General features: G+C 31.6%; 3 protein-coding genes across 3 annotated transcripts in view; 2 read left to right on the top strand and 1 right to left on the bottom strand.

Moving 5' to 3' along the window:
* The window catches only part of LOC129945327 (sushi, von Willebrand factor type A, EGF and pentraxin domain-containing protein 1), a 66,184-nt gene extending 57,415 nt beyond the window's left edge, over window positions 1–8,769 (top strand). Inside the window, exons 4-14 of the mRNA XM_056054997.1 lie at window positions 3–155; window positions 4,484–4,633; window positions 4,738–4,914; window positions 4,992–5,287; window positions 5,351–5,759; window positions 5,935–6,114; window positions 6,226–6,352; window positions 6,418–6,530; window positions 6,594–6,947; window positions 7,011–7,493; window positions 7,958–8,769. Of these exons, the coding sequence (XP_055910972.1) occupies window positions 3–155; window positions 4,484–4,633; window positions 4,738–4,914; window positions 4,992–5,287; window positions 5,351–5,759; window positions 5,935–6,114; window positions 6,226–6,352; window positions 6,418–6,530; window positions 6,594–6,947; window positions 7,011–7,493; window positions 7,958–8,091 (2,576 nt within the window). The 3' untranslated portion in view covers window positions 8,092–8,769. The remainder of the gene's footprint in view (window positions 1–2; window positions 156–4,483; window positions 4,634–4,737; window positions 4,915–4,991; window positions 5,288–5,350; window positions 5,760–5,934; window positions 6,115–6,225; window positions 6,353–6,417; window positions 6,531–6,593; window positions 6,948–7,010; window positions 7,494–7,957) is intronic.
* A 5,093-nt stretch (window positions 8,770–13,862) lies between these two features.
* On the bottom strand, window positions 13,863–15,030 carry LOC129944874 (protein twisted gastrulation). Its single transcript, XM_056054536.1, has 2 exons — window positions 14,995–15,030; window positions 13,863–14,770 (listed from the first exon to the last, which is right to left on the bottom strand). Exons 1-2 carry the CDS (start codon window positions 15,028–15,030, stop codon window positions 13,991–13,993), a joined length of 816 nt encoding a protein of 271 aa, XP_055910511.1. The 3' UTR covers window positions 13,863–13,990.
* A 923-nt stretch (window positions 15,031–15,953) lies between these two features.
* Window positions 15,954–24,179, top strand: LOC129946789 (serine protease gd). The gene is made up of 5 exons (XM_056057120.1): window positions 15,954–16,576; window positions 22,156–22,306; window positions 22,471–22,696; window positions 22,778–23,230; window positions 23,625–24,179. The coding sequence occupies exons 1-5, from the start codon at window positions 16,364–16,366 to the stop codon at window positions 24,088–24,090; spliced, it is 1,509 nt and encodes a 502-aa protein (XP_055913095.1). The 5' UTR covers window positions 15,954–16,363; the 3' UTR covers window positions 24,091–24,179.
* The last annotated feature ends 386 nt before the right edge of the window (window positions 24,180–24,565 follow it).

Here is a 24,565-nt window from a genome sequence, read left to right as displayed (position 1 = left end):
AGGTGGAGATCTTGTGCATGAATTTCGTGGTCCAGCAAGTGATTATATTCTCACAGAATTGGAACGAAGAAAATCCGAACTTAAAACTCAACTTGTTTGGATTGGAGCCCAAAAAGAACCCGGTATTACTTCTCGAACATGGAAATGGGTGAATGGTAAGTTTTGTGTATTGTAGTCAAATTGCTGCACGAGAAAAGAGAAGTGTTGAATTAGTCATTCGTAATTATCATTAATCATAATCAATTTTTCTGTCTGCGCGAACAGAAACTATATAATTGTCAGCCACAAATTCAAATGGTGGTATTTATTCCATATACTTTGAAGAAACCTTCCTGAGGCTATAAATCTTTTGAGATCACGCTCTTTAAAAAGTTCAAGGTCATATAGATGAGGTGCTGTGAAAAGAAAAGTGCGGCTTAAGACTTAAAGTTTTGTTTATGATTTAGGTCGCTTTAGACATGAAAATTTGATTTGCATTGAAATAATTAGTTTCTTTTAATTTGTTGGTAATAATTCAATGTTGAACTTCTTAATATACCTGCCTACTTTGCAGCTTAAGTTGAGGTCAATGATTGTTGATTTTTTTTGCGTTGGTGCAATGATATATTTTTTATTTTAAAAAATGGTTAAGATGATTTTTAGTTTATATTTAATAAAATAAAAATGTTTCGATAGTTTTCAATTATTATCACTTAAATTTTTAAATTTTATTTAAAAAAATTAAAATTAACTGAAAGGTGTTTTTGGCAACTGTATGTATTTAAAAAGTGTTGATATTTTGCTAGATATTTAATATTTTTAAATTAATTCCTACTCATTATGACAGAATGTAAGAATAATATTAATCTTATTAATTAAACAAAAAGTAATTAAATTGCCTCATGTCTCGAAATTTACAAAATATATATGGTGTAAGTGTTCAATATACTTTTGAGCAATCGACTTTTGTATAGATTCTTTTGGTTGCACATTTTTAAAAAATTTCATAAACATATTTATCTTGTAAAGGAATATTCGATTGTTGTTTAATAGCTTTTAAAACAGTACCCTTTAGCATCAAATGTGTTATAGAATGTTTAAATTTATATTTAATGCAGCAGGCTTATCAAACAGACTGGGTTTTCAAAAATGGGTTTAATTTAGATTTTAAGGAAAACAAGTTTATTTAATAAATTGATTTTTATTTAATTATAAAGAAAAAGTTAAGTCATAAACAATAAAAAAGGCTTTCAGACAAATGAATATCACTAAATTTTGAATTACCAAGTCGCACATTCGCGGCTGTACGTCTTTCATTTCCCCATGAATTCCATCTTCAAGGGATTGTGGAGCAGAGGCATATGTTTCACTGGTCGAGAGAAAACTAAGTGCACGACTGGATTGCATTAGCTTCCTCCTGTATCCGAAGACTCTTTTTTCAAAAAGAACTTATGAGTATTTTAAAATTAAAAAACTAACAATAACATACATAAGTTTGTCTAAAAAATTTAAGATCCATTAAATGAGTCAAAAAAGACTAAATTTGTTTTTTGAAAATCGTTAAACCCATTTTTATAAATTAAAATTTTCAGTTTAATTTCAAAAACATTTTTAGTATGTTTCTATAGAACTTATTTATATACGTTTGCAGTCACACTTTCGTTAAAAAAAAATATTGACCCGTTTTTGAGATATAGAATGTTGCAAAAAAAATATTTTTTTTAAGATCTAAAAAGTAAAATTTTACATTTTTGATATTATTAAGACGGTATAAAAATAGCTTGTGCAGAAAAAATTATTGAATCGGTTTATTAGTGCTTGTGAAAACTTAAAAGCAAAATAACGGTTCCATGTAGGTACCCTTCTGGAGGAATGCAACAATATTTTGTTTTTATTGAAAAAAAAAACTAATTAAGAAAACTTTGTTTAGAAAATTTCATACAAATCTATTGGTTTGTTTTTGAGAAAATTCGAAATTACAGTTTTTGACCACAAGATTCGTTTTGGGACTACTGATCTACAGACAGACGGAATAGTTGGACCCACTTTTTAACTTCCCATAGGAAGTCCAAACGTTCGCGACGTTTTTTTCGTCGTCCATAGCTCAAGAACCAGAAGAGATATCGATTTCAAATAAATTTTGTTATACAGATAATAAGGCAGAAAAATACAGAAAGGACTCTCAAGAAAATTGCGTGGGTGGTTTTCTTACCTAGCAATTTGAAAAAAAGGTACAAATTTTGGTTATCCCTAAATATCTTACGAACCAAAAACGCTAGAGACTTGAATTAAATTTTGTGTAATAAATTGTAACGTGATATCAAAGAAGTATATTTTTTGGAAAAATGGTATTTATAAATCAAAGAAACTGAAAAAAAAAATTCATCACCTCCAAAATTTTACGACTGAAATATGATTTCATCTCCAAAACAATTTTGTGCAAACGAAGAATAATGTTTTTGACATCTGAAAAAATTTTGAAAAAAAATCGAATTGACAGTTTTTTTTATAAAAAAAATAAAAATCTAAAAAAACATTACTCAAGGTTGGTAAAAATTGAATATCGATTTAAATATCTTTTCAAAATCTTGAAATTTAGGCTTCAAACTTATTTTATCTTATGAGAAATATTGTTTTCAACATTCTGAAAAATGTTGAGAAAAATCGAATTGACAGTTTTTTAACAAAAAATAAAAACCTAAAAAAATGAATTAAAGTTGGTAAAAATCGTTTTTTCGAAACTTTGATATATCGGCTTTGATTTAGTTTTATCTTTCAAAAAATATTGTTGTCAACATTCAGTTAAATTTTGAAAAAAATCAAACTGACGGTTTTCTTACAAAAAAATTAAAAACCGAAACAAAATTAACAAAAGTTGGTAAAAAATGATTTTCGACTCAAATATCATTTCAAAAATTTGAGATAATAGCTTCTTACTAATTTTTACTTATAAGAAATACTATTTTCAACATTAGGACACATTTTGAAAAAAATCGAAATGACATTTTTTTTACTAAATATAAAAACCTAAAAAAAAAAAATTCAAACTACTTTTGTCTTTCAAAGAATATTGTTTTCAACATTCAGTAAAATTTTGAAAAAAATCGAATTGACAGTTTTTGTAAACAAAATTAAAAACCTAAACAAAATTTAACCAAAGTTGGTAAAAATTGATTTTCGACTCAAATAACTTTTCAAAAATTTGAAATTTTGGCTTTAAACTAATTTTATCTATTAAAAAAATATTGTTTCCAATATTCGATAAAATTTTGAAAAAATTGAATTGACAGTTTTTTTACAAAAAATAAAACTCTAAAAAAAAATAATACTAAAACTTGGTAAAAATTTACTTTCGACTCAAATAGCTTTTCAAAACTTAAAAATATTGGCTTCAAACTTATTTTATTTCACAGAAAATATTGTTTTCGATATTCAGTAATTTTTATATAAAAATCCAACAGTTCGTTTTTTCATAAAAAATAAAATCTACAAAAAATAGTACCTACGCAAATTTGGTAAAAATTGATACGAGTTCATATAGACAAACTTTTAAGCAAGACAAATCGACAAACGGGATGGGAAGTTATCAGTGTGGGTCACATCCCATCCTCTTTTTTCATATTGTTATGTTTGATTAAAATCTAAAGTTCGAAATTGTTTACGCAAATAAAAAAGAGAGGTGTTCAACCATACAATTTCAGTGCACAATTGTGTTACACGTAGCGCCGTTTTCCTCGAAATAAATGTTTTCCTTATCAATATCTTGAATTGCGGCCACACAAAAATTATTACTCCAAGCGCAATCCATTCACCGCAACAGTTGCATCAGCCTCATTTTCTAACAAGCATACGTCCAATTTAAAAAAACGCAGGAAATATTGACATGTTGAGTATGGAAAATTAATTTTCCGAGCCTCAAAGGCGACAATTCTGCTTATCGACGTAAAAATTGACCTCAGCACTAAAACGGTCTTGCAATGAAAATCTAATTCATTTTGATGAATTCTAAAGACTTAATCAGTGAAGACCAGGTTAAGTTTGTATGTTAACTGAACTTTGAAATATTTCAGACTTTTAAGCCTTGTATGCTAGTTCCGAAATTTGAGAAAGGTTCGACAAACAAATGCTTTTATTAATACTACGGACTACAGCTACATTATTCTAAGCTGCTATTAAGCAACCCATGCGTTGTGGCAACTGTTCAAAATTGTTCACGAGTTTTACAATTTCTGGCCCAGAAGACTAAAAAGTGCTTAAGTGACCGTAAAATATTTCGCTGTTTTTGAGGGTAAAATTTCTAAAAATTCGATGCGTTACTAAAACGTGCAACTTCAAATGCCAAAAGCTTGCTATTCAAATTGAGATCCCTTATTGAAAAGCCCTTTACTCGGAATAAGCCTTCAGTCTTGTTGGTTTAGAGTTCAAGAACTCGTTATATATCATTTAAAAAATGTAAAAATATGTATCGTTTCACTTATTAAAAATTATATATTTTTCCTTTTAGATGAAGTTGTGCTTAAACCTGCCTGGGGAAAGGACCAACCAAACAACTACAATGGCGAACAAAATTGTGTTGTCCTCGATGGTGGAAGAAATTGGCTATGGAATGACGTTGGATGCAATCTCGACTATTTGCATTTTATTTGTCAACATGGTACATTTTGCTGAACAAATAACTTTCTCTCTTTTATAATTCATTTCATATTTTTGTCACGAAATTCATCTCACCATTTGTTTTTTTTTATATTTTTCTTTCAGCTCCCTTATCATGTGGTTCCCCAGATTCGTTACAAAACACAACTGTTGTTGGTAAAAATCATACTGTAGGAGGCATAATTCAATATAACTGTCCAAAAGGCCATGCTCTAGTCGGAGAAGAAACACGAAATTGTCTCAATGATGGAACTTGGAGCGGAAAAGCTCCAACCTGCAAATGTAATACATATTTTCATAATCATTTATTCAATTTTCTTAAATGTTTTGAATTATTTATAAATTTTCCATTTTTCTAGATGTTGACTGTGGTCCTCTGGACAAACTCGAACATGGATCAATTCTGTTATCGGAGAATCAAACCTATTTTGGTGTTCAAGCCACATATAGCTGCCATGAAAACTATACCCTAATTGGTCATGAAAATAGAACTTGTAGCCTCAATGGCTGGACGGGAAAGAAACCAGAATGTTTAGTCGACTGGTGTCCAGAACCACCACAAATTCCTGGTGGTGTTGTAAAGGTTAGTGATAAGAGAGCTGGCACTACTGCCACATATCAATGTGAAACTGGATATGTTTTAGTTGGAGAACCAGTAAGTAAATTCGAAAAATTGTCTTCAAGGATTTATGCTAATTCCAAAGATTCTTTTAACCAGGTTATTTCATGCGGCCTTGGTGGTGAATGGTCAAGCAAACCACCATCTTGCAGATTTGTAGATTGTGGAGCTCCAGCCCGACCTGATCGTGGAACAGCTCATTTGGTCAATTCTTCAACAACTGTTGGAACAATGGTGAAATACGAATGTGATGATGACTATTGGTTAGTTGGGCCAACCGACTTGATTTGCACCAAAGAAGGAAAATGGTCAGGAGATGCTCCTGTTTGTGAATTGGTAACTTGTGATACTCCCAATGTACCAGCTGGGTCATATGTTGTGGGATATGATTATAATGTTCGGTCAACAATCGAATACCACTGTGATCCTGGACATGTGTTGAGAGGAAACTCCGTTTTGGAATGTCTCGAAAATGGTGAATGGAACTCTGAGTCACCTTTCTGTGAATGTAAGTCGATTCTTGCAACTTAAAACCTTTAAAAACCTTGATTGAAAAAAATCTGAATGATAAGTTTTAAAAATAATAGCTTGTAGGTAAAAATTTGAAACACAACATTTTCAACTAGAGATTTCTTTCTATAGAATTTCAATAAAAGAAACTTCAAAAATTTCTATTCTTTCAGATATCGATTGTGGAGCAATCACACCTCTTCCTTATGGCAGCCACAAATATGTCCAAAACACAACTTACGTCGGGTCAGAAGTGGTGTTTAGTTGCTCCCCTTCGCATAAACTTACAGGTGTACCAAAACGAACATGTTTAGAGAGTGGCGTTTGGAGTGATTCAACTCCCAAATGTGAAGGTAATAAAGATTTCAAAATTAAGATTTTGACAAATTTTCTGACTTAAAACCTATGGCCTAAGGTTTTTAAACTTTCAAACTAATTCAATGTGTTCTTCTGTTATATTTAAGAAATTCGTTGCTCTGAACCAGTGTTAGCTCCTCACAGTCTTCTCTCCGTGACTGGCAATGATCGGATGTATGGAAGAACTCTTATTCGTACAGCTGATTCAACTGCTAATAGTGCCCAAACTTACAGGTAACTTTTCTATACACTTTATGTCAAAAATAGGAGCAATTTTAATGATGAATGTCTTTTTGAAGGATTGGAGCTCTTGCCAAATATCGATGCGAACGAGGTTACAAAATTATCGGCGAAGCTTTGGTCACTTGTGAAGATACTGGTCAATGGAGTGGACACGTTCCGGAATGTGTTTGTAAGAAAACTAAAAGAATAAACTTAATGAAAAAAGTTTTTAAACATCACCTTTTTATTTAAGATGTTGAATGTGGACAACCCCTTAACATAACTCATGGAAAAGTCACTTTAGCTACCAATGTCACTTACTATGGAGCTGCAGTCTTATATGAATGTGATCACAACTTCAAGCTGGAAGGAGTTTCAAGACGTTTGTGTACTGAAGATGGAACATGGAGTCATGAGACACCAAGTTGTAATGAAATCACTTGTGATGAACCGGATATAAGCGAAAATCTGATTGTTGATGCTGGAGTACGTGCAGTTGGTTCAGCAGCTTATTTCAAGTGTCCTAAGGGACGATATATGATTGGCAATGATACTCGCATTTGTCTTAAGAATGGAAAATGGACTGGAAAGTCACCGGTATGCAAACGTAAGTAAAACTAACCATATAGTTTTGAAATTCATTCTAATAACTGCACTGTTGGTGTTTTAGCGGTCGATTGTGGTCGGCCACTTCCAATCGAGAATGGTCGAGTGATAGTTGTTAATGAATCCACAATCTATGGTGGATCAGCTGAGTACCATTGTATTCCGAGCTTCAATCGAATTGGACAATATCTCAGGAAATGTATGGAAGATGGCAAGTGGAGTGGTGATGAACCACGATGTGAAATTGCCACAACCGATACTCAAGAAAGTTCCGGTGTTGGAACTGGAATTGCGATTGGAGCGACAATTATCATTGTTTTACTTGTTATCATTGGCTTGATATTTTTGCATAGAAACAAAGCAAGGCCTGTTAAAAATACAGAAAATATTCAAGCAGCTGAGTCTAAGGAAGACCGAAATGCTGCAGTGATGTCATATTCTACATTGGAGGCTAACAATAGAATGCCTTTGGATACATCACCACCAGCGACGTTCAATACGTTCCATGGTGGAAGAGCCAATGGAAATGGCACTAATCGATCAACTGGTAATTATTGTGAAAGACTCTTATTAACATGGCTAAGGTATTAACAACTTCCAAGTTAATTAAAGTAAAATCATCTTACTTTTAAATGAACAGACCGCATCGTCAAAGTGACATAAATGTGGTGCCACTCTGAAATAGATATTTCACCTTTAACTTCTTAAAAGACAATACGATGGTTGATTAGTTTAAAATCACATTTTTAATCTAGTGTCTCAATGAAAAAAAAACTGAATTTGTACCATAAGAACACAAGTTCCAATTTAACTGAGTTTTTGTTTAAAATAAAAAGAACGGAATCATTTAATTGAATTCAAAGAATGATTCCAAACGATTGTATTTCCCAAAGATTGCGTTCTTGTTAAAACTTTTTTTTTAATTTAACATTGCAAGATTTTGTACATAACTTTTTGAAAAGAAAAAGATTCTATAATTTTAATTTCTATTTATTTAATTTTTTTTTTCAGAAAATATTTATGATCAAATTCCAAGTGAGCAATTTTATGATGCTCCTTATGAGATGCGAACAAACGAAGAAGTATACGAACCTGAACCTACAGCGAACAATGTTATAACAATAAATGGTATTTCGGTTCGATGAAATCAATACTAAACTAATTATGTTGTAACTTAAATAAACAATTAATTTAGTTTAAAACTATTTAAGAAAAAAAGAATATAAAAACAAATGTAACAGACTCTAAGTTTGTGGCAGTGTGTGTTATAAATTGTTTGACTGAGCCAAATTTGTTTTTAAGGATTTTGTGACCATAAAGTTATCTTAAACTAAAAATACAATATTGAAGAATTGAAAAGTTTTGTATAGAGCCAGGGGCTTATCTTAAAAAAAAGAAAAACATAAAAAAACGAAAGCATAAAAATAAGTTTTCGTAAAAAAATCGACTAAACATTTAATTTAATCTAATTAATATATTTTTAATGTAAATTATGTAAATATAATGAAGTGTGATGATTTTATTTAATATAATATAATTATGATAATAATATGCCTAAATTATATAACATCTAACTACTCTATGTTATTATATTATTTCTTTTTCGTTTATTTTTTTTGTTGTTTGTTTTAAAATTTAAAATCGTATACTTTTATGTATTGATTTGTAAGTTTATGTATTTATATTATTAAAATAAGAAACACAAGAAAAATGTTAACAAAAAACATATAAGTCAAATTGAAAACTATTTTTGTATGATGGGAATTTATTAAATAAGCAAAATGAAAATATAAAATAAAAGAAAAATTGAATATAATAATAAAGCGACTTTAAATATTAATTAAACAACAAAAAAGGTTGAACATTTTTTAAACAGGAGTCTTAAAAACTTTTTACAATACATTGATTATGGAAGCCTTATGACTGATTTTTAAAAGTGCTTGTGAACCCTTGAACAAATTCTTACCTACGCCACTGCGATGAAGTTTGGGGACTAAATTGCAAAAATAAGGTCACTCTATTGAAAACTCTTTACAACTTTAAACGATACATATATAAAATGTTTTCTTTTGAATTATTTTTGAATCATCATGACTCATTGCTGTGTTATTGTTTTGTTTTCAACCATTAAAAATTAATTATGAGAACAAAATAAAACCCGTCAATTTTACAAGCACCTATGTATATGCAAATAACATTCAAAACAAAAGACTTACGGCTATGCCTATAAATGACACAATATCTATGGTACCTATAAAAGAGAGTTAGCTGGAAAAGTTTTTAATCAGTAGTAAAACTAATTTTGAAACAAAAAGGTCATCACATTAAAGTTAAAACTATGGACATAAAATCACCTGCAGTTATTGAAATTCATTTATGGCACTTATTGAGTTTAATATTTGTTATAGCAGTTATTGAATTTGTGTGTGATAAAAGTTCTACTAAGAAAAATAATCAATTTCTATCAAAAACAGACACTGATAAATTTAGAAACGAAAGGAATGAAATTAAAGAGATTTTTACAACAAAATCTCTCATACCTAAGGAAAACTATTTAAAATTTGAAAAATTAACTAAAATATTGGATCCTTTAGCAGACGGGAAAAGGTTGCTATCACAATTAAGGAGCATAACATCATCGGTGTCACACCAAAAATCTGAATTTATTGAAAGGCGAAGGAGCTACGTTTTTAGAGCAAGACGAAAACTTATATTTTAAATCAATAAATACAAAAACAAACTCTGTGTACCATCAACCATGTTGTAATATTTTTCGTCAAAAATGTTTTTTTTTTTTTAAATTTATTTGTATAGTCATGTATTTCTTTAGGCATTTGTTTATTTTAGTTTTTTTCTAAATATTTAAAAACAGTCAATAAAGTTACAAATTATTGACATTTATGTGTATTTCGAGAATCTGTATTTTTCGTTTTTGTATTCTGACTTCCTCGTGGTATCTTTGCTAAAGTTTTAAAAGCGAGGGGTGCAGATCGAACCGATAACCTCCTATTGGTGTCCTTAAAAAATTTGTTTGCAGTCTTTTAACCGTTAGTTGGATTTTCACTAACACAAATGTTGTAGTTTTCTGATTTTAAAACAATTCAAGTTTTTGTGAAAGATACAATTTAACTTGTTTTTTCTGGGATGAACAAATATTAGAGAGAACAATATAGTTTCTTGAAAAATGATGTCCACGAACTTGCTGAATCTATGGACTCTGTTTACAAATAATACTTACATTTTAAAATTTAAAAAATGAACATATAAGTTTTTCTTCAAAAATTTAAATGCCACTTAATTAATAAAAATTGTTTCACTAATTATTGTTTTTAAAACCGCTAGAGCGTTGCTTTTAAACAAGTTTGTTGTATATAAAATGTTGTAATTTGATCTTAAAAATACTTATAAATTTTGACAAAGATTTGCAAAAAATAATAATTAATTAAATGTTCTTTTTAAAATTAAAAAAAAATGCAAAAAATGAACTTGCTTATCCAAAGAGTTTGCATATATTTTTAATAGGAAATTATTTAGGGTTTTATATTGCAATTTCTTTAAAAAAATCGAGGACAAATGTTTAATATTTTTTTAAAATCAGAAATAAAAACATTAACATTTTTGATCATCTATACACTAACACAGTGTAATCGGTCAGTTTAGGTATTGTTGGTTTTTATTTTTAGCTTCCCATAGGAAGTTATTGTAATGGGTCCGATTTGTCAAATTGAAAATTTTGACATTTCTCGACGTTTCAAGGTCCCTAGATCTGAAATAAAAGATTTTTTAGAAAGATGTTTGTGCGTGCGTGTGTACGTACGTTCGCGACGTTTTTTTCGTCGTTCATAGTTCAAGAACCAGGAGAGATATCGATTTAAAATAAATTTTGTTATACAGATAATAAGGCAAAAGGGCTCACAAGAAAATTGCATGGGTGGTTTTTTTACCATAACAGTTTGAAAAAAAGGTGAACATTTTGGCTAACCCTAAACATCTTACCAACAAAAACGCTAGAGACTTGAATTAAATTTTATATAACATATGGTAACGTGATATCAAAGAAGTATATTGTTTGAAAAAAACTGAAAAAAAATTTGTCACCTCCAAAATTTTACGACTAAAATACTATTTCATCCCCTAAACCATTTTGAGCAACGAAGAATAATGTTTTTTACATCTGATAAAATTTTGAAAAAAATCGAATTGACAGTTTTTTTTATAAAAAATAAGAATCTAAAAAAAAATATTAATCAAAGTTGGTAAAAATTTAATATTGATTCAAATATCTTTTCAAAAACTTGAAATTTAGCCTTCGAACTTATTTTATCTTATGAGCAATATTGTTTTTAACATTCTCAAAAATTTTGAGAAAAATCGAATTAACAGTTTTTTACAAAAATTTAAATCTAAAAAAAAAGCAATACTAAAACTTGGTGAAAATTTACTTTCAACTTAAATAGCTTTTCAAAAATTTAAAATATTGGCTTCAAACTTATTTTATTTCACAGAAAATATTGGTTTCGATATTAAGTAATTTTTATATAAAAATCCAACAGTCCGTTTTTTGATAAAAAAATAAAATCTACAAAAAGTAGTACGCAAATTTGGTAAAAATTGATACGAGTACATATGGACAAACTTTTAATCCAGACAAATCGACAGACGGGATGGGAATTTATCAATGTGGGTCGCATCCCAGCTTCTTTTTTTATTAAAAAATTTCTCAAAATGTTATCGAATGTTGAAAACAATATTTTCCATGAGATAAAATTAGTTTGAAACCAATATCTCAAAGTTTCAACAAGATATTTGAGTCGAAAATCAATTTTTTACCCACTTTTGTTAATTTTTTTTATGTTTTTAATTTTATGTGAAAAACTGTCAATTAGATTTTTCAAAAAAAATTATCGAATCTTTAAAACAATAGGTATGTCTCATAAGATAAAATTAGATTCAAGCCAAAATCTTAAAGTTTTGAAAAGTTATGTATTTGAGTCGAAAATCAATTTTTAATACGATTTTTCTCAAAATAAGATCTCAAAGTTTCAACAAGATATTTGAGTCGAAATTCAATTTTTACCATCTTTGAGTAATGTTTTTTTAAGGTTTTTATTTTTTATATAAAAAACTATTAATTCGATTTATTTCAAAATATACCTGATGTTGAAAACTATATTTTTAGTTGCACAACATTGTTTTGGCGATAAAACCATTTTTTGTTCCTAAAATTTTAGGGTTAACCAAAATGTTCACTTTTTTAAAACTGATATGTTAAAAAACACGCAATTTTCTTGAGAGCGCTTTCTGCATTACTATCTGTAAAACAAAATTTATTTGAATTCAATATCTCTTCTGGTTCTTGAGCTATTTACGACCAAGAAAAAATGTCGACAACGAAAGTAGACACGCACGCACAGACATGTTTCTAAAAATCTTTTATTAATATTCTAGGGACCTTAAAACGTTGACAAAAGTCAGAATTGTCAATTCGACAAATCGGACCCATTACAATACCTTTCTTTTTGAAGTTAAAAATATCTAAGCCCATTGTCTTAAAACCCTAATTTCCAAATTTGAAGTTAATCGACGCAATAGATTCAGCTGTAGGGGTGAGGGCAGACACACAGACGGACGGAATCGTGGGACCCACTTTTGTATGCTCTATCGTTATGTCATATTTCATTAAAATATCGAGTTTGACATTTTTAATGAATGCAAAATTTGTTGTATTACAGAAATCACAAGTCGGTCTAAATTTGAAAAGCTAGAGACAATAAAGAATACCTTGTTTCAAAACCTTAAGAAAATTTTTTTTTTAAGTTCGGAAATAAAGAGGAAACGAACAAAATATACTTTTTCTTCTTTAGTATGGTTTATGGAATGTCCCGTATTATGAAATGTGTTTTTTAGGCGAGTGGTTCTTAAGGAGAAATAAAACTCATATAATTGATAATAAGATCTAGAATTCAGCTTTATTTTATAAAGATGGGTTTTCCATTATGTAATCAATTTTTATTGGAAACCGCAGCTGACTCGAATAAATTACCGCCAACAAGCACAATTTTTGACCACTTTTGGGCTCGGGATTATCAGCGTTGTCAAGCGATACATAACCCTACAGAAAATAGTCCCGGGGTGTTAAATTGCACGATCTTGGAGGACACTTTGCAGGCCCACAACGAAGCTAGATAATGCCCTCATCATCCGAATCACTTGCACGTTTGGCAAACTATGTCTAGAAGTAAGGCTATTAATTATGAAACAGAAAACCAAATTTAGAAAATACCAATTTACAGCTGTCAAAAAGGCAAAACATATTCCAAAATTAATAAAAACTCAAGTTATTTGTGGAGTTAAAAAAAAAAGTTGAAGTTTTTTAAAACACATTATTTTAATTTATTTATTAATTAGTTCTAAATTAAAACAACAAACACTTTTTGACCGGAATCCTGTTAACAAAATTAAAAGTTCGAACTATTATCCATTTGTGAATTTATTTTGTATTAAAATTAAAGGCCAATGTTTTAATGCACATTATTAAACACTAGAATGTGAATAATTAGTCCGAAGTTCGAACTCAAATTAAAAATTAATAAAATCATGAAAACTACCAACAAATAAACGAATTTCCAGAATATAGGTATAGTACATAAGTTTATGTCCCATTACTGCAGACCCAAGAACTAAAAATTATTCACTTTGCTTTAAAAAAATAGCACATTGAAAGGAATTTAACCAACGTCAAAATTAGTCCATTTGAAGATACCCATATGACCTTGTGTAAAAAGACAGAAACTGAAATCGGATAACCAACTAAATAAAAAACACAACAATTTAAAAATAATTTTAGAAAAAAGTACTTTTAATCAAATAAATTTACAATTACTTTATACAATCAACAATTATGCCATCTATTTTTGTAAAGTGACATTTTTTTTACTGGTTTTCAAAACAAACATACCTAATTCATATAAACCTATAACATTTTTCACTTAACACCAGTCACCAACAAACACAAGTCAAACATGAGTTGTCGTTTGCGTTGGATTAGTTAAAATTAAATTCCTCCTCTCCTCCATAATCCCACATATCTTCGTCTTCGTAATCCTCTTCAAATGCTTCCATACTCATATTTGGTTTCAAATCCTCTTCTGGACTTGGTTCTGGACACTCTTGGCATTTACTCTCATTGATGCCATAATTTATGCATTCAGCTCCGACGCACTCACAACAGCCATCATGAAACCATCGATAGCTATTCGCTCCCATGCTCTCACAATATTGCATGCATTTTTTATTCGATGTGCACGTGTTCAAAAATATCACCGTACAATTGACAACTGGAACTGGAACTGAAGCCTTGACTGATGATGCCTTCATCTGCATGGCTTCCAAATCAATATCGTCTCTCAATCGGCTTGTCTCATCGAAATGTTTCTTTAAGCCCGCCTTCATGGGAAACCGATAAATTGTCCACTTATCATCGTCGAATTCGGTCAGTGTGTCAAATAATGCTGCTATTCCGTCAAAATCACCAATTTGTGATTTCGGTGACAGGGCTGCCTCGGTGGCATTTTGTGTGGGACACATTTCCAAACAGCTGCAACACTCGGTGTATAAGTCTCCCAAACAGTTTAGACAGTCCTTGCAGCAAAAACAATCTGTCAATTTGCATTGACAACTTTGGGTGAGGAGACATTTTGACACGACCGAACCACACACGAACTCATTGCAGGAATGAACCTTCGTTGCAAGGAAGGTAACGATACAAAGTATTAAAATCGAGTACAAAAAATTCATAACGGTTGTTTTTTTTTCTCTATTTTTCTAAGACGTCTACAACCACTTTCTTTGTTTGTATGATGTTGACAGTGCAATAGCCAGGTGGGAACTGGAAACTAAATTGATGGTCATCTTGGTTTTTCCCTAAATATTTTTTCGCCTCATTCAGGTAGACACCGGGGAAAACCCTTACGCACTTAATCTCAAGTGTATCAGGGATTCAGGTATTTTCAAAAAACAAAAAAAAAGGATCTCCTCTTCAAACTAACACTAAAGAGGTGACGGATGTAATCAAGAACCGTCATAGAGATTGTAATCCTCTAATGAGAATTTTTCAAAATGAACAAGTGGTATTAAATACCTATCTACAGATAATGTTGACATAAAACGTTTAGGATAATACCTTTATGACCTTGTTTTGAATCCTTTTCTATTCAGCAGTTATTGTGGTTGCTTGAATATAAATGATTATAAAGAAATGGGATTTTATGAGTGAATTTTGCATGAGTGTGAGTAATTTTATATGTTAATAACTTTGTTTTTCAATTTCCATTGATTTTTCTGGAATTTTCTATTTTAGCAACATTTTTTTAAACAATGGTTTGCATCGCTTAAAATTATGTTAATCTTTTATACTTTTATCAGAATCGCTAATAGTGGAAGTGTTTGAGTTTTTTATTTTCAAAATTTAAAAAAAGTGAATTTTTCGAGTTTGAAAGTACTTTTTTTCAAAAAATAAGCAAAATAAGAGAACTGGCTTCAAAGTAACTTTTACATTGTTAAATATGTTTGCATTTCACTCTTCTACAAAATCTGTTATCATTTTGCGGTGCCCAATTTTGAAATTTGTAATATTTGAAATAATACGATTGTCAATATAGTTCATTCCAAACAGTTGTGTGTTTTATTTTATTTTTTGTACAAGTAGGAAAACAGGTTAAAAATTGGAAAAGGGTTTTAAAAATTCATATATTATTCATTCATATTCATATAATGATTATGTTAACATTATGGAATTCAAAAGCTTCTAACTACTTTTTCCTTCATGTTTTTGACAAAATCTTAGAGAAGATATTCCAACCTTATACAAAAAATGTTAAAATTTTCAAGGTCAATGATATTTTATGACTCAAAGATTTTTATTTATTGCCAATAGGAACTAATCTGAAAAAATTAACAAAATAATAATATTCTGTCTTTTTTAACAGATGTGCTATAAATCAAAAAATAATACGCAAAGTAATATGCAAACAATTTTAAAACGTAGCAGCGGCAACCCTTGAAAAGTAATTAGACAAGTAGATTTGCCTCCATAAAAAATATCCACACATGAATCTACCTAGATTAGAGGGACATTTTATTGCTGTCACTCTTCCTATCATATCAGGTATGCGTCCATCACAACAGCAGCGATCTCAATCATTTTTTTCTTGGGTAAAACCATGATCGTTTTCATTCACAGGTTCATAACATGGCGCTCCGTGATATTGACAGTAGAAAAATTTCAATAAAAATAAAAATAACAAAACAAAACAATTTTTTCGATTAACCACACCAAAAAAACAAAAGAAGTGTTCACTAAAAAAATAATTAAGTTTTTTTTTCATATAAACAAAATACCTTAAAAAAGTTTTAACTATGAATTTTCATTTAACAACAATTGTGTTTCTTGTTTTCGATCAAATAAATAAAATTTTAACTCAAGGTGTACCGATAAGTCCGTGTCCGAAAATATTTCAATATCGATTTGATGGTGCAGAATGGTTTGGTATAATGTCATTAAAAAATCCTGATGTCGGGCAAGTGTTGAACATTAAAGTGACATTATCTATGCGTGGAAAGCCAAGTACGGTGAGTGAATAAAAATATAAACAAATTGAATAATAAACATAAACACTTAATAGTTTCATAAGAAAAAAACAAATGAAAGCTCTTAGAAGAAAACTAAAAAAACATGTTTTATACCGAATTGAAATCATACATATTTTTGGAGATTAAATCTCTTTTGTGCAAACATTTACTGTCAGGGACCTACATATATTCAACCCTACTACCAATTTGCGTAATTCGATTAAAACATTTGGGGGGCTGCAAAAATTAAAAATTGTAATTACTTTTGAAGTAACCTAGTACATGTTGTTGCTTTGACTATTTCGATAATTTTATGACAAATGAACATTTTGATTCAATTGAAAATCTCAGGTTATTTTCAAGAAGAAAAACGATATTTTTAACTTTCACATTTCAACAGTTTTCAATGTTTGACTTTCTGAGATTTTCTTACAGTTTTCAAAATTGAAATTTCTTTTCTTTTTAATAATACACAAAAAAGTTTTTGGGACAGTTTTCAAAACATAGTTTTAACAATTTTTGGAGTTACTTTTCGTTGATTTTGAGGTTTAATTGTTTTGAAATTTATTTGAATGGTTTTATTTTCATAATAAAACAACAGGGTTTTCACTTCTAAAATCACTTCTATAACATTATTCGTTACTTAATAAAAAGGGTCATACTCACTCCAAAGAACATAAGAAATCATGTTCCAAATTTTGTTCCGAAAACATAGTAACACAAGTAATGAAATTTTTTCAAAATATGAAAATTAAAGAATTAGTGCTCCTTTAAAGGAATATCGCTTGAAAATATATTTGTCGCAAAATTCACACAATAAAATAATATACAAAAATACAATTCAATTGCAAAAAGTTAAAGCGCAAAATTCCTTTTTTCTGAAACTGAACTAATAGTTCTTGAACTTCAATAAATATCTTCTTAGTAAATATCAAAAATAAATTTTAATTTGTCTATTTTATATCGTGCAAAACTTGAATCAGGATAAAAATAGATTTTTTTAAAAAATATTTCAAAAAAGTAAAAAACAAGCTGCGTTACTATTTTATCAGCTACTATCGTTAAAACAGCTTTCAACAATAAAACTGCTTAAAATTATGACTTTAACTTAAATATTTAAAAATAAATATCTCAGATAGCTAAAAAAAGCTTTAACGACAAAAAAAGCAAGTCCTTTGTTGTTACTTCTAGTGTTAGTGATTGCCTGCTCCTCCAAAATGACTTAGATGAATTTTGTAAGTGATGTAATCTTGGTCTAGGTCTAGACCAAGGAAAAAATAATCGATTACTTTTTTAATAAAGAAAATAGGTCTCAACACAGCTTTTTATTTCAGCCTATCGATTCTTATGAGCTATATAAAATTATTAATTCCCTGGATAGCTCCAATTCTATAAACCAAAACATTTTTTCTAACAATTTTTCAAAAGTATCGCTTTATAGTGGAATTTTTACAAACAGCTTAAAAATGGATAAGGTTAAACTAATTTTTAAGAAAGGTGATTCTATAAATCTTAATTATTATAGATCAATATCTTTCCTTCCTGTTTTTTCTAAACTTTTTGAAAAAGTGATGATAGTCAGAATTGTATCGTATTTGGATAATGTTGACTTTTTTAGTAGAAATCAGTTTGGGTTCAGATCGAGCGGAACGGAAAACGCACTTCTTCAATTTTGCAGCCAGATCTATTTCAGTCTTAACACAGCTGCTATCTACATTGATATTTCCAAGGCAATTGATACTGTGGATCATGGTCTGTTACTAATTAAACTTGAAAAAAAACTTGGGTTTACAGGATTCATTATCAAATGGTTTTGTTCACATCTCAAGGGTAGAAGACAAAGAGTTAAAATAAGAGATCCGTTCAGTGGACCTTTAGATAAAGCTATTGGTGTTCCCCAAGGCTAGGTTCTGGGTCCCATTTTATTTTAATATATATAAATTTTACCTTCTACCTCGACTTTAAGGGTTCTGTAACAGTTTTCCCTGCTGATAGTGGTTGTACATAATCGAATAATTCCATTGTTTAAGAGGTTCTTAGGCATTAGTCCGGTATGAATAAGCTTGTCATAAGTGATAAAACTAAGCTAATGTTCTTTAATGAATCCTATTTTTCTCTTTTCTCCCCTAAATTCATATTCCATAGCTCGGATTGTAAAAAGTTTGGAGTTAGCAAATATGTATGCACTCTATCCAACAGGACCTGAGTTTTAATGTGAGTCTTAACTGCTCTTCTAAATGCTTTACAATTGAATACGTTCTCTAATCGGTTTATTGATTGATAATAAATTAAATTGGAATGCTCATACTTCAAAATTGAAAAAGGATCTTTTGTCTATGACTTTTATTTTGTACCATCTTAAAAAATTCCCTTCGCGAAAACTCCTTGAAACAGTTTATTATAGCTTCGTTCAATCACAGTTGCAATATTGGATTGTTTGTTGGGGAGGTGCAACCTTTGTTGGAACACATATTCTTAGGATTATAAATAAATAAATTGGGTGGCGCAACAGTCCGATTGAGAACTAGGGCCTAGTGACTGACAACTCTCAACCATTCCTGTGTGCGAGTACTGTTGTCAGGGATGGAAGGGACCTACAGTTTTTTTAAGCCGAATCCGAACGGCAAATTTGAGAAAGCACTTTTCATACCGAAAATTACTCTTGGAGAATTTGTCAATTCCTTGCAAGAGGCAGTGACCGTGAAAAAAACTTTAGGTGGCATATGCAGGAATCGAACCCAAGACCTCTCGCATGACAGTCCATCGCACAGACATTTATATGTCTGTCGAAATATACATACTGATCTAACCAGATACCGAGGTACTTCACTTCACTTTTGCTCGCTAATGGCTGCCCGTGAAGATCAACGATGACCATCTTGCACCAATTCTTACACGTATCCCTCGTGGCCCCAGCCAACGGAGTCCGGAACAGAATTGTCTCCGACTTCTGAAAATTTATTTTCAGTTTCCAGTCGTCGCAATATCGCTGAATCTTGTCGAAATCACGCTGCAAGATAATTCTAATAACCTCAACCTTTCGGGCCGTTCTGCACGCAATTAGATCGTCGGTGTACGCAATTGCCTTTGTAAGACTATCTATCAGATCGCTGGTGTAAATGCTGAAGAGAATCGGTGAATTCACTGCTCTCTGATGAAGACCATTTTTAATTGAGAATGTTGTGGTAGAAGCTACATTGCCTCTTTTGACAACAAACTTTCTACCGTTAAGCATATCATAAAGTATATACAACAATGGCTTGCTAATTCCAAGCCTGCTCAATTTTAGGTAAAGACGCTCTAACCATACGGTGTCAAAGGCCTTTTCCAAATCAACCAGAACGGCACCTGTGCATTGTTGTTTTGATTTATTCCATTGGATATCAGAAATGAGTTAAGACGCAGCATGAATTGTGTCATGACCCGCCTTGAACCCGAACTGTTTATCCGGAATTATTTTGTTGTCCGCAGCCCACTTAGTCAGAGCCCTATAAATGATCTTTTCGAAAACTTTGCTGATGCTCGGAAGATGACTTATCGACCGAAGATTTGACGGGTTGGAGTTGTCCCTTCTCTTTTTCGGGAGAGTATGAACCACAGCGGTCTTCCAACGCACTGGATAATATGCATTATTCAGTACATTATTGAAGAGTGTGGTGTAAATGTCAATTGCCTCCATCGGTTAATGTCTTAGTACAACGTTGGATATGCCAACGACACCGGTTGACTTTTTATTTTTTATTGAATTGAAGATGAGCTGAAGCTCAACCTTAGTGACTAACAAGGGACATGGTCCCGTTTGCTCGGCGATTATGGCATTTGCCAAGGAATCATCACTGAACCGCATGAAACCACGGTTCTCAGATCGCCATTGTGTCATATCATTTTGAAGGTAAAAGTGATTGAGTAGGGCTCTGTTTTCCAGGTCGTGGTTGGGGCGAATGCTAACATTCACCTTGTACACTTGCTGGAAAGCAGCTCCCACCGCCTCCACTTTTTCGTTGGGATCTTCAATTATATAAAAGTCATCGTCCAAGATGGTTTCTTCTGGATCTATTTGCGCTGTCCTGAGTACGTCTCTATTCTCGTCGGTTTTTTGGAGTTTCAGACTCGGAAGGTCATTGTCGTTCTTTTTTCTGAATATCTAGTTGATTTTAGGAAACATACTAGGGTCACTCGAATTAACTGACCGGATCTTGCGGTCCCAGTACTTGTTAATTGATAACCTGTAGTTCTCCTTAATCAACAGATTGACATTTTTTATTGACGGCTCCTAACCTCCTAGTCGTGTCGGTCTGTAAGTCGTCTGTACAAGTTTTTGAGTCTTGTCAGTAAGCCACTCTTGTGCCTACGTAGTGCGTCGATAGTCGCATTTCTGTAAGCGTCCATTTGGTCCCGGTCTTTATACTTTGGAATTGTTCGTTTCATCGTTCGTTTTATTGTTTCGTCCATCTGTTGTAAATGTTGGTCAATTTCTGTATTTGTCAGGTTTCTGTTGTTTGGTGGGGCTATGCCACTCGAACTATGCCATCTTACTGTAATTGTAAGAATGCGTTGCAACGTATTCCTCCAACTCCAAGGAATCTGCATTACAGCAGCCAGTCCGCAGTGATCACTGTCGTACTCCACTTTCTGTAAGCAGTTTCGAGGGTGATTACCTACTTTGTCTGTTACTGGCAGTCTGGTGTCGTCCAGAAAGGAGCCGCTTGTTGGATACGATGGCTTTTCAGTAACCAGCAGGTCGACGCCATATTCAACGCTGTAAAGATTCATCAAATCACACTAACCATCATGGCACGGGTTCTTATATTCTTAGGATTATCTTGAACAAAAAACGCAGCGATCATAGTTTTGAACTTTTCTTAAGATCAAAGATTTTTAACTTAACTTCTTATAGGTTTCGAAGTCGTTAAAGTTTCCTTGATCAAACAACAATCGTTGCTTTCTAAATTGTATTTAATAAAAAATTGAATTATGGCTGTTTAATTTTGATCTTTGTGAAATTAATAATCTACTTAATATACAAATCATATTCTAAATTAATACTTTTAAAAATAAAAGAAGCGAATGTACTTAAAAAAAATATTGTTAAACTGAACAATTTTTCAATAATAATATAGAATTTCATTAACAATACAAAATCTATGTAATTAGCATATTGTTCTATAAAATATTTGCCCTCATAGATACTTTAAGGCTATTCATTTTTAGTACAAAAAATTTAAAAAAAAAACTGTTTTTTTGACGCTAATTTACAAATCTAATTTTAAAATATCAGTTACTCTCTTTTCCATTTAACATTAAAAACAGTATCAGTATCCTGCATACTTATATTTCTTTTAGTCAATTTTCCACTCAAAGTTTAAAGCTTCTAGTTTACCAAAATGTTCCTATTCTCTACTTCTGTGCTAAGGCCACCTACCTCAACCTCATTTAAGTATCGTCTGAGTCTTGAAAAAGTACAAAGCACTCTTGACTGGTTTCACAATCCAATTCAAACAGTTCCTTTAAAATTTTTCACATACGTACATAAAATCGAAATAAAGTATTCAAGTAATTTTTGTTCTTATTCCTTTCAGAATTATCTAGGAGAGATAGAACTTCTAACCAGAGGCCAATACCAAGCAGATACACCGGTATTGTATAAAATCAAATTTCCGAAGAATCCCTTTCCGCCAAAGCTGCTTCAGATTGCGGCAAATAATCAAATCGTTTGTGTTGGAGCAGCAGGTGAGTTTTTCCTTTTTTTCGTTTTTATCCTTTTTCCTATTACACTTTGCACTTTGTTTTCAATTGAAAAAAAGGAAACAAACACAAAAATTCAATCCATCTTCCTTGGAGTGCTATAACCTAAATCATTTCCACCTTCCCTTTCTCTCTCTCTCCTATTACAGATCATAGCATATTTGTCACACAGATTCAATTGGAACACACAAGAAAGTTCACCTTTATACAATCTAATGAGGAATTCAATCCCCCCTCACTTCAACCACAACTGCCATCTACTCCAACTCAGTCATTACCGCCACAAATGTCAGGTGCAGGAGTTGGACTTCTGCCTCACAGTTCTTTCCTCGAAACTTTCGATACCAAGTTTCTGCCGTTTGCAGCAAATGAAAAGTAAATATCTTTGCCATGGCAAAGCGCGGTGGCGGCGTAAGGAGACTTCATTTGAAAATGATAAAATTCTCAGTTTTTCAGACATCCCTTGAAACAGACCCGGAATATTTGCGGCCGAACGGGTGAGAGTCGTCCTCGTTTGTCCATTGGTGGGGTGGAAATTCAGACTGCCGGCGAAGAGGACTTTAATGAAGACACCCTACCAGCCTCATCACTCATGATAACACGAGGAGCATGGCCATGGCTGGCTGCTATATATGTGAACAATTTGACATCGCTTGCATACCAGTGCGGGGGAACGCTTATATCCTCGCGGATAGTAATAAGCTCGGCACATTGTTTCTACTCAAACAAACGGAGGTATAGCCCCAATGAGGTGTTGGTCTTCCTAGGTCGCCACAATCTGAAGAATTGGAGCGAAGAAGGATCGTTGGCGGCTTCATGCGATGACATATTTATCCATCCGGACTATGATAGTCAGTTGAAGTCGTACGACGCCGATATCGCTGTGGTTGTCCTCAAGAGTGAAGTTAGGTAAGTCGATATCTAATTTTTTTCTCCTTTCAAAAAAGAACTTCATAAAAACCCCGTCTGCAATGGGGATTTTCCTTTTTTTTCAAATGTTTCCCTTCTTTTGCGTTAGTTTTGAAATGTGAAAACTCCTTGAACTAAAATGTTTCAACTACAAAATTAAAACTTGTTATAATTTACAACTTTATGTTGTGGAGACATTGATGAGCTTGCATTTAAGTAAGAAAGTATAGTAAAAGTTGTTTCAATGAAATGGGGATTGAAAATATTTCAAAAAACAAAAACATGAGAAGATGTTTCATGATGTTTTTGAACTTAAAACTTAAATTGAAAGATTAACTAGGTACAATTTAATGTTTGCATTTTTCATTTTTCCCTCCCCACTTGCTTTTTACAGATTCAACGCTTTCATCCGACCAGCTTGCATGTGGTCGAGTTCAACAGACACACAGTACATCGAGGGCGAACGTGGCATCGTGGTTGGTTGGGGTGCAGCAGCTGCAACAGCATCATCGGGAGCCAAACATTCCAGAAACTTAACATCCATTGTAACAACCCCCCGAGTGGTTGCGGCACCGATTGTCTCCAATGAAGTGTGCTTCAAGACAAATGATAAATTTCGCAGTCTCTCATCGAACAGGACTTTCTGTGCGGGTTCACGAAACGGCAGCAACGGTCCTTGTAGTGGTGACTCTGGTGCCGGGCTTATGATTTTTAAGAATAATCGATGGATGCTTCGGGGGACGGTGTCAGCGTCCTTGCCAGCATCCTACAACACTGAATCGTCGTGTAATAAAGATGAATATGTTATTTACACGGATGTGGCAAAGTTTCTCGATTGGATTTTTGCTTTTATAATTTGAAAAAAAAAAATAACATAAAGTAGTTTAACTTTTGCATCTTATTTATCTTTAGGGTAGGTGTAGGTATATATGTACTTTTTATAAGAAAAATTGATTGAAGAAGAAATTATCATTTTTTGTTTTTTAAACATATTTCTAAAAAATTCAATAAAGCAAAAGAATCTGTGATATGATTTTATTCTTTTTCTTTGAACGAGAAAATATCTAACGTGCTTTTTTGTGCACTTCGGATTGCGAATTTTTACTAGGTACTCACTGATATCAAATTCTTCTCATAAAATGTCGATGTTTTTTTAAATTCTTTTGACCGGTTGTCATATTCCCCAAAAATGTTGTTAATAAAAACAAAAAATATAAAATGCACATCAGGGAACTGAATCGCACAATGCTATGTTTAACGTGGTTCAATATTTAAAGGATATTTTTAGGTAGGTACTTTAATATATAAATCTATGTGAAGATAATTTTTTGACTT

This window comes from Eupeodes corollae, chromosome 2, assembly GCF_945859685.1.
Source record: "Eupeodes corollae chromosome 2, idEupCoro1.1, whole genome shotgun sequence".
Lineage (NCBI taxonomy): Eukaryota > Metazoa > Arthropoda > Insecta > Diptera > Syrphidae > Eupeodes > Eupeodes corollae.
Note: the sequence above shows the minus strand (reverse complement) of the source record. Positions and strands in the feature narration are given on the sequence as shown.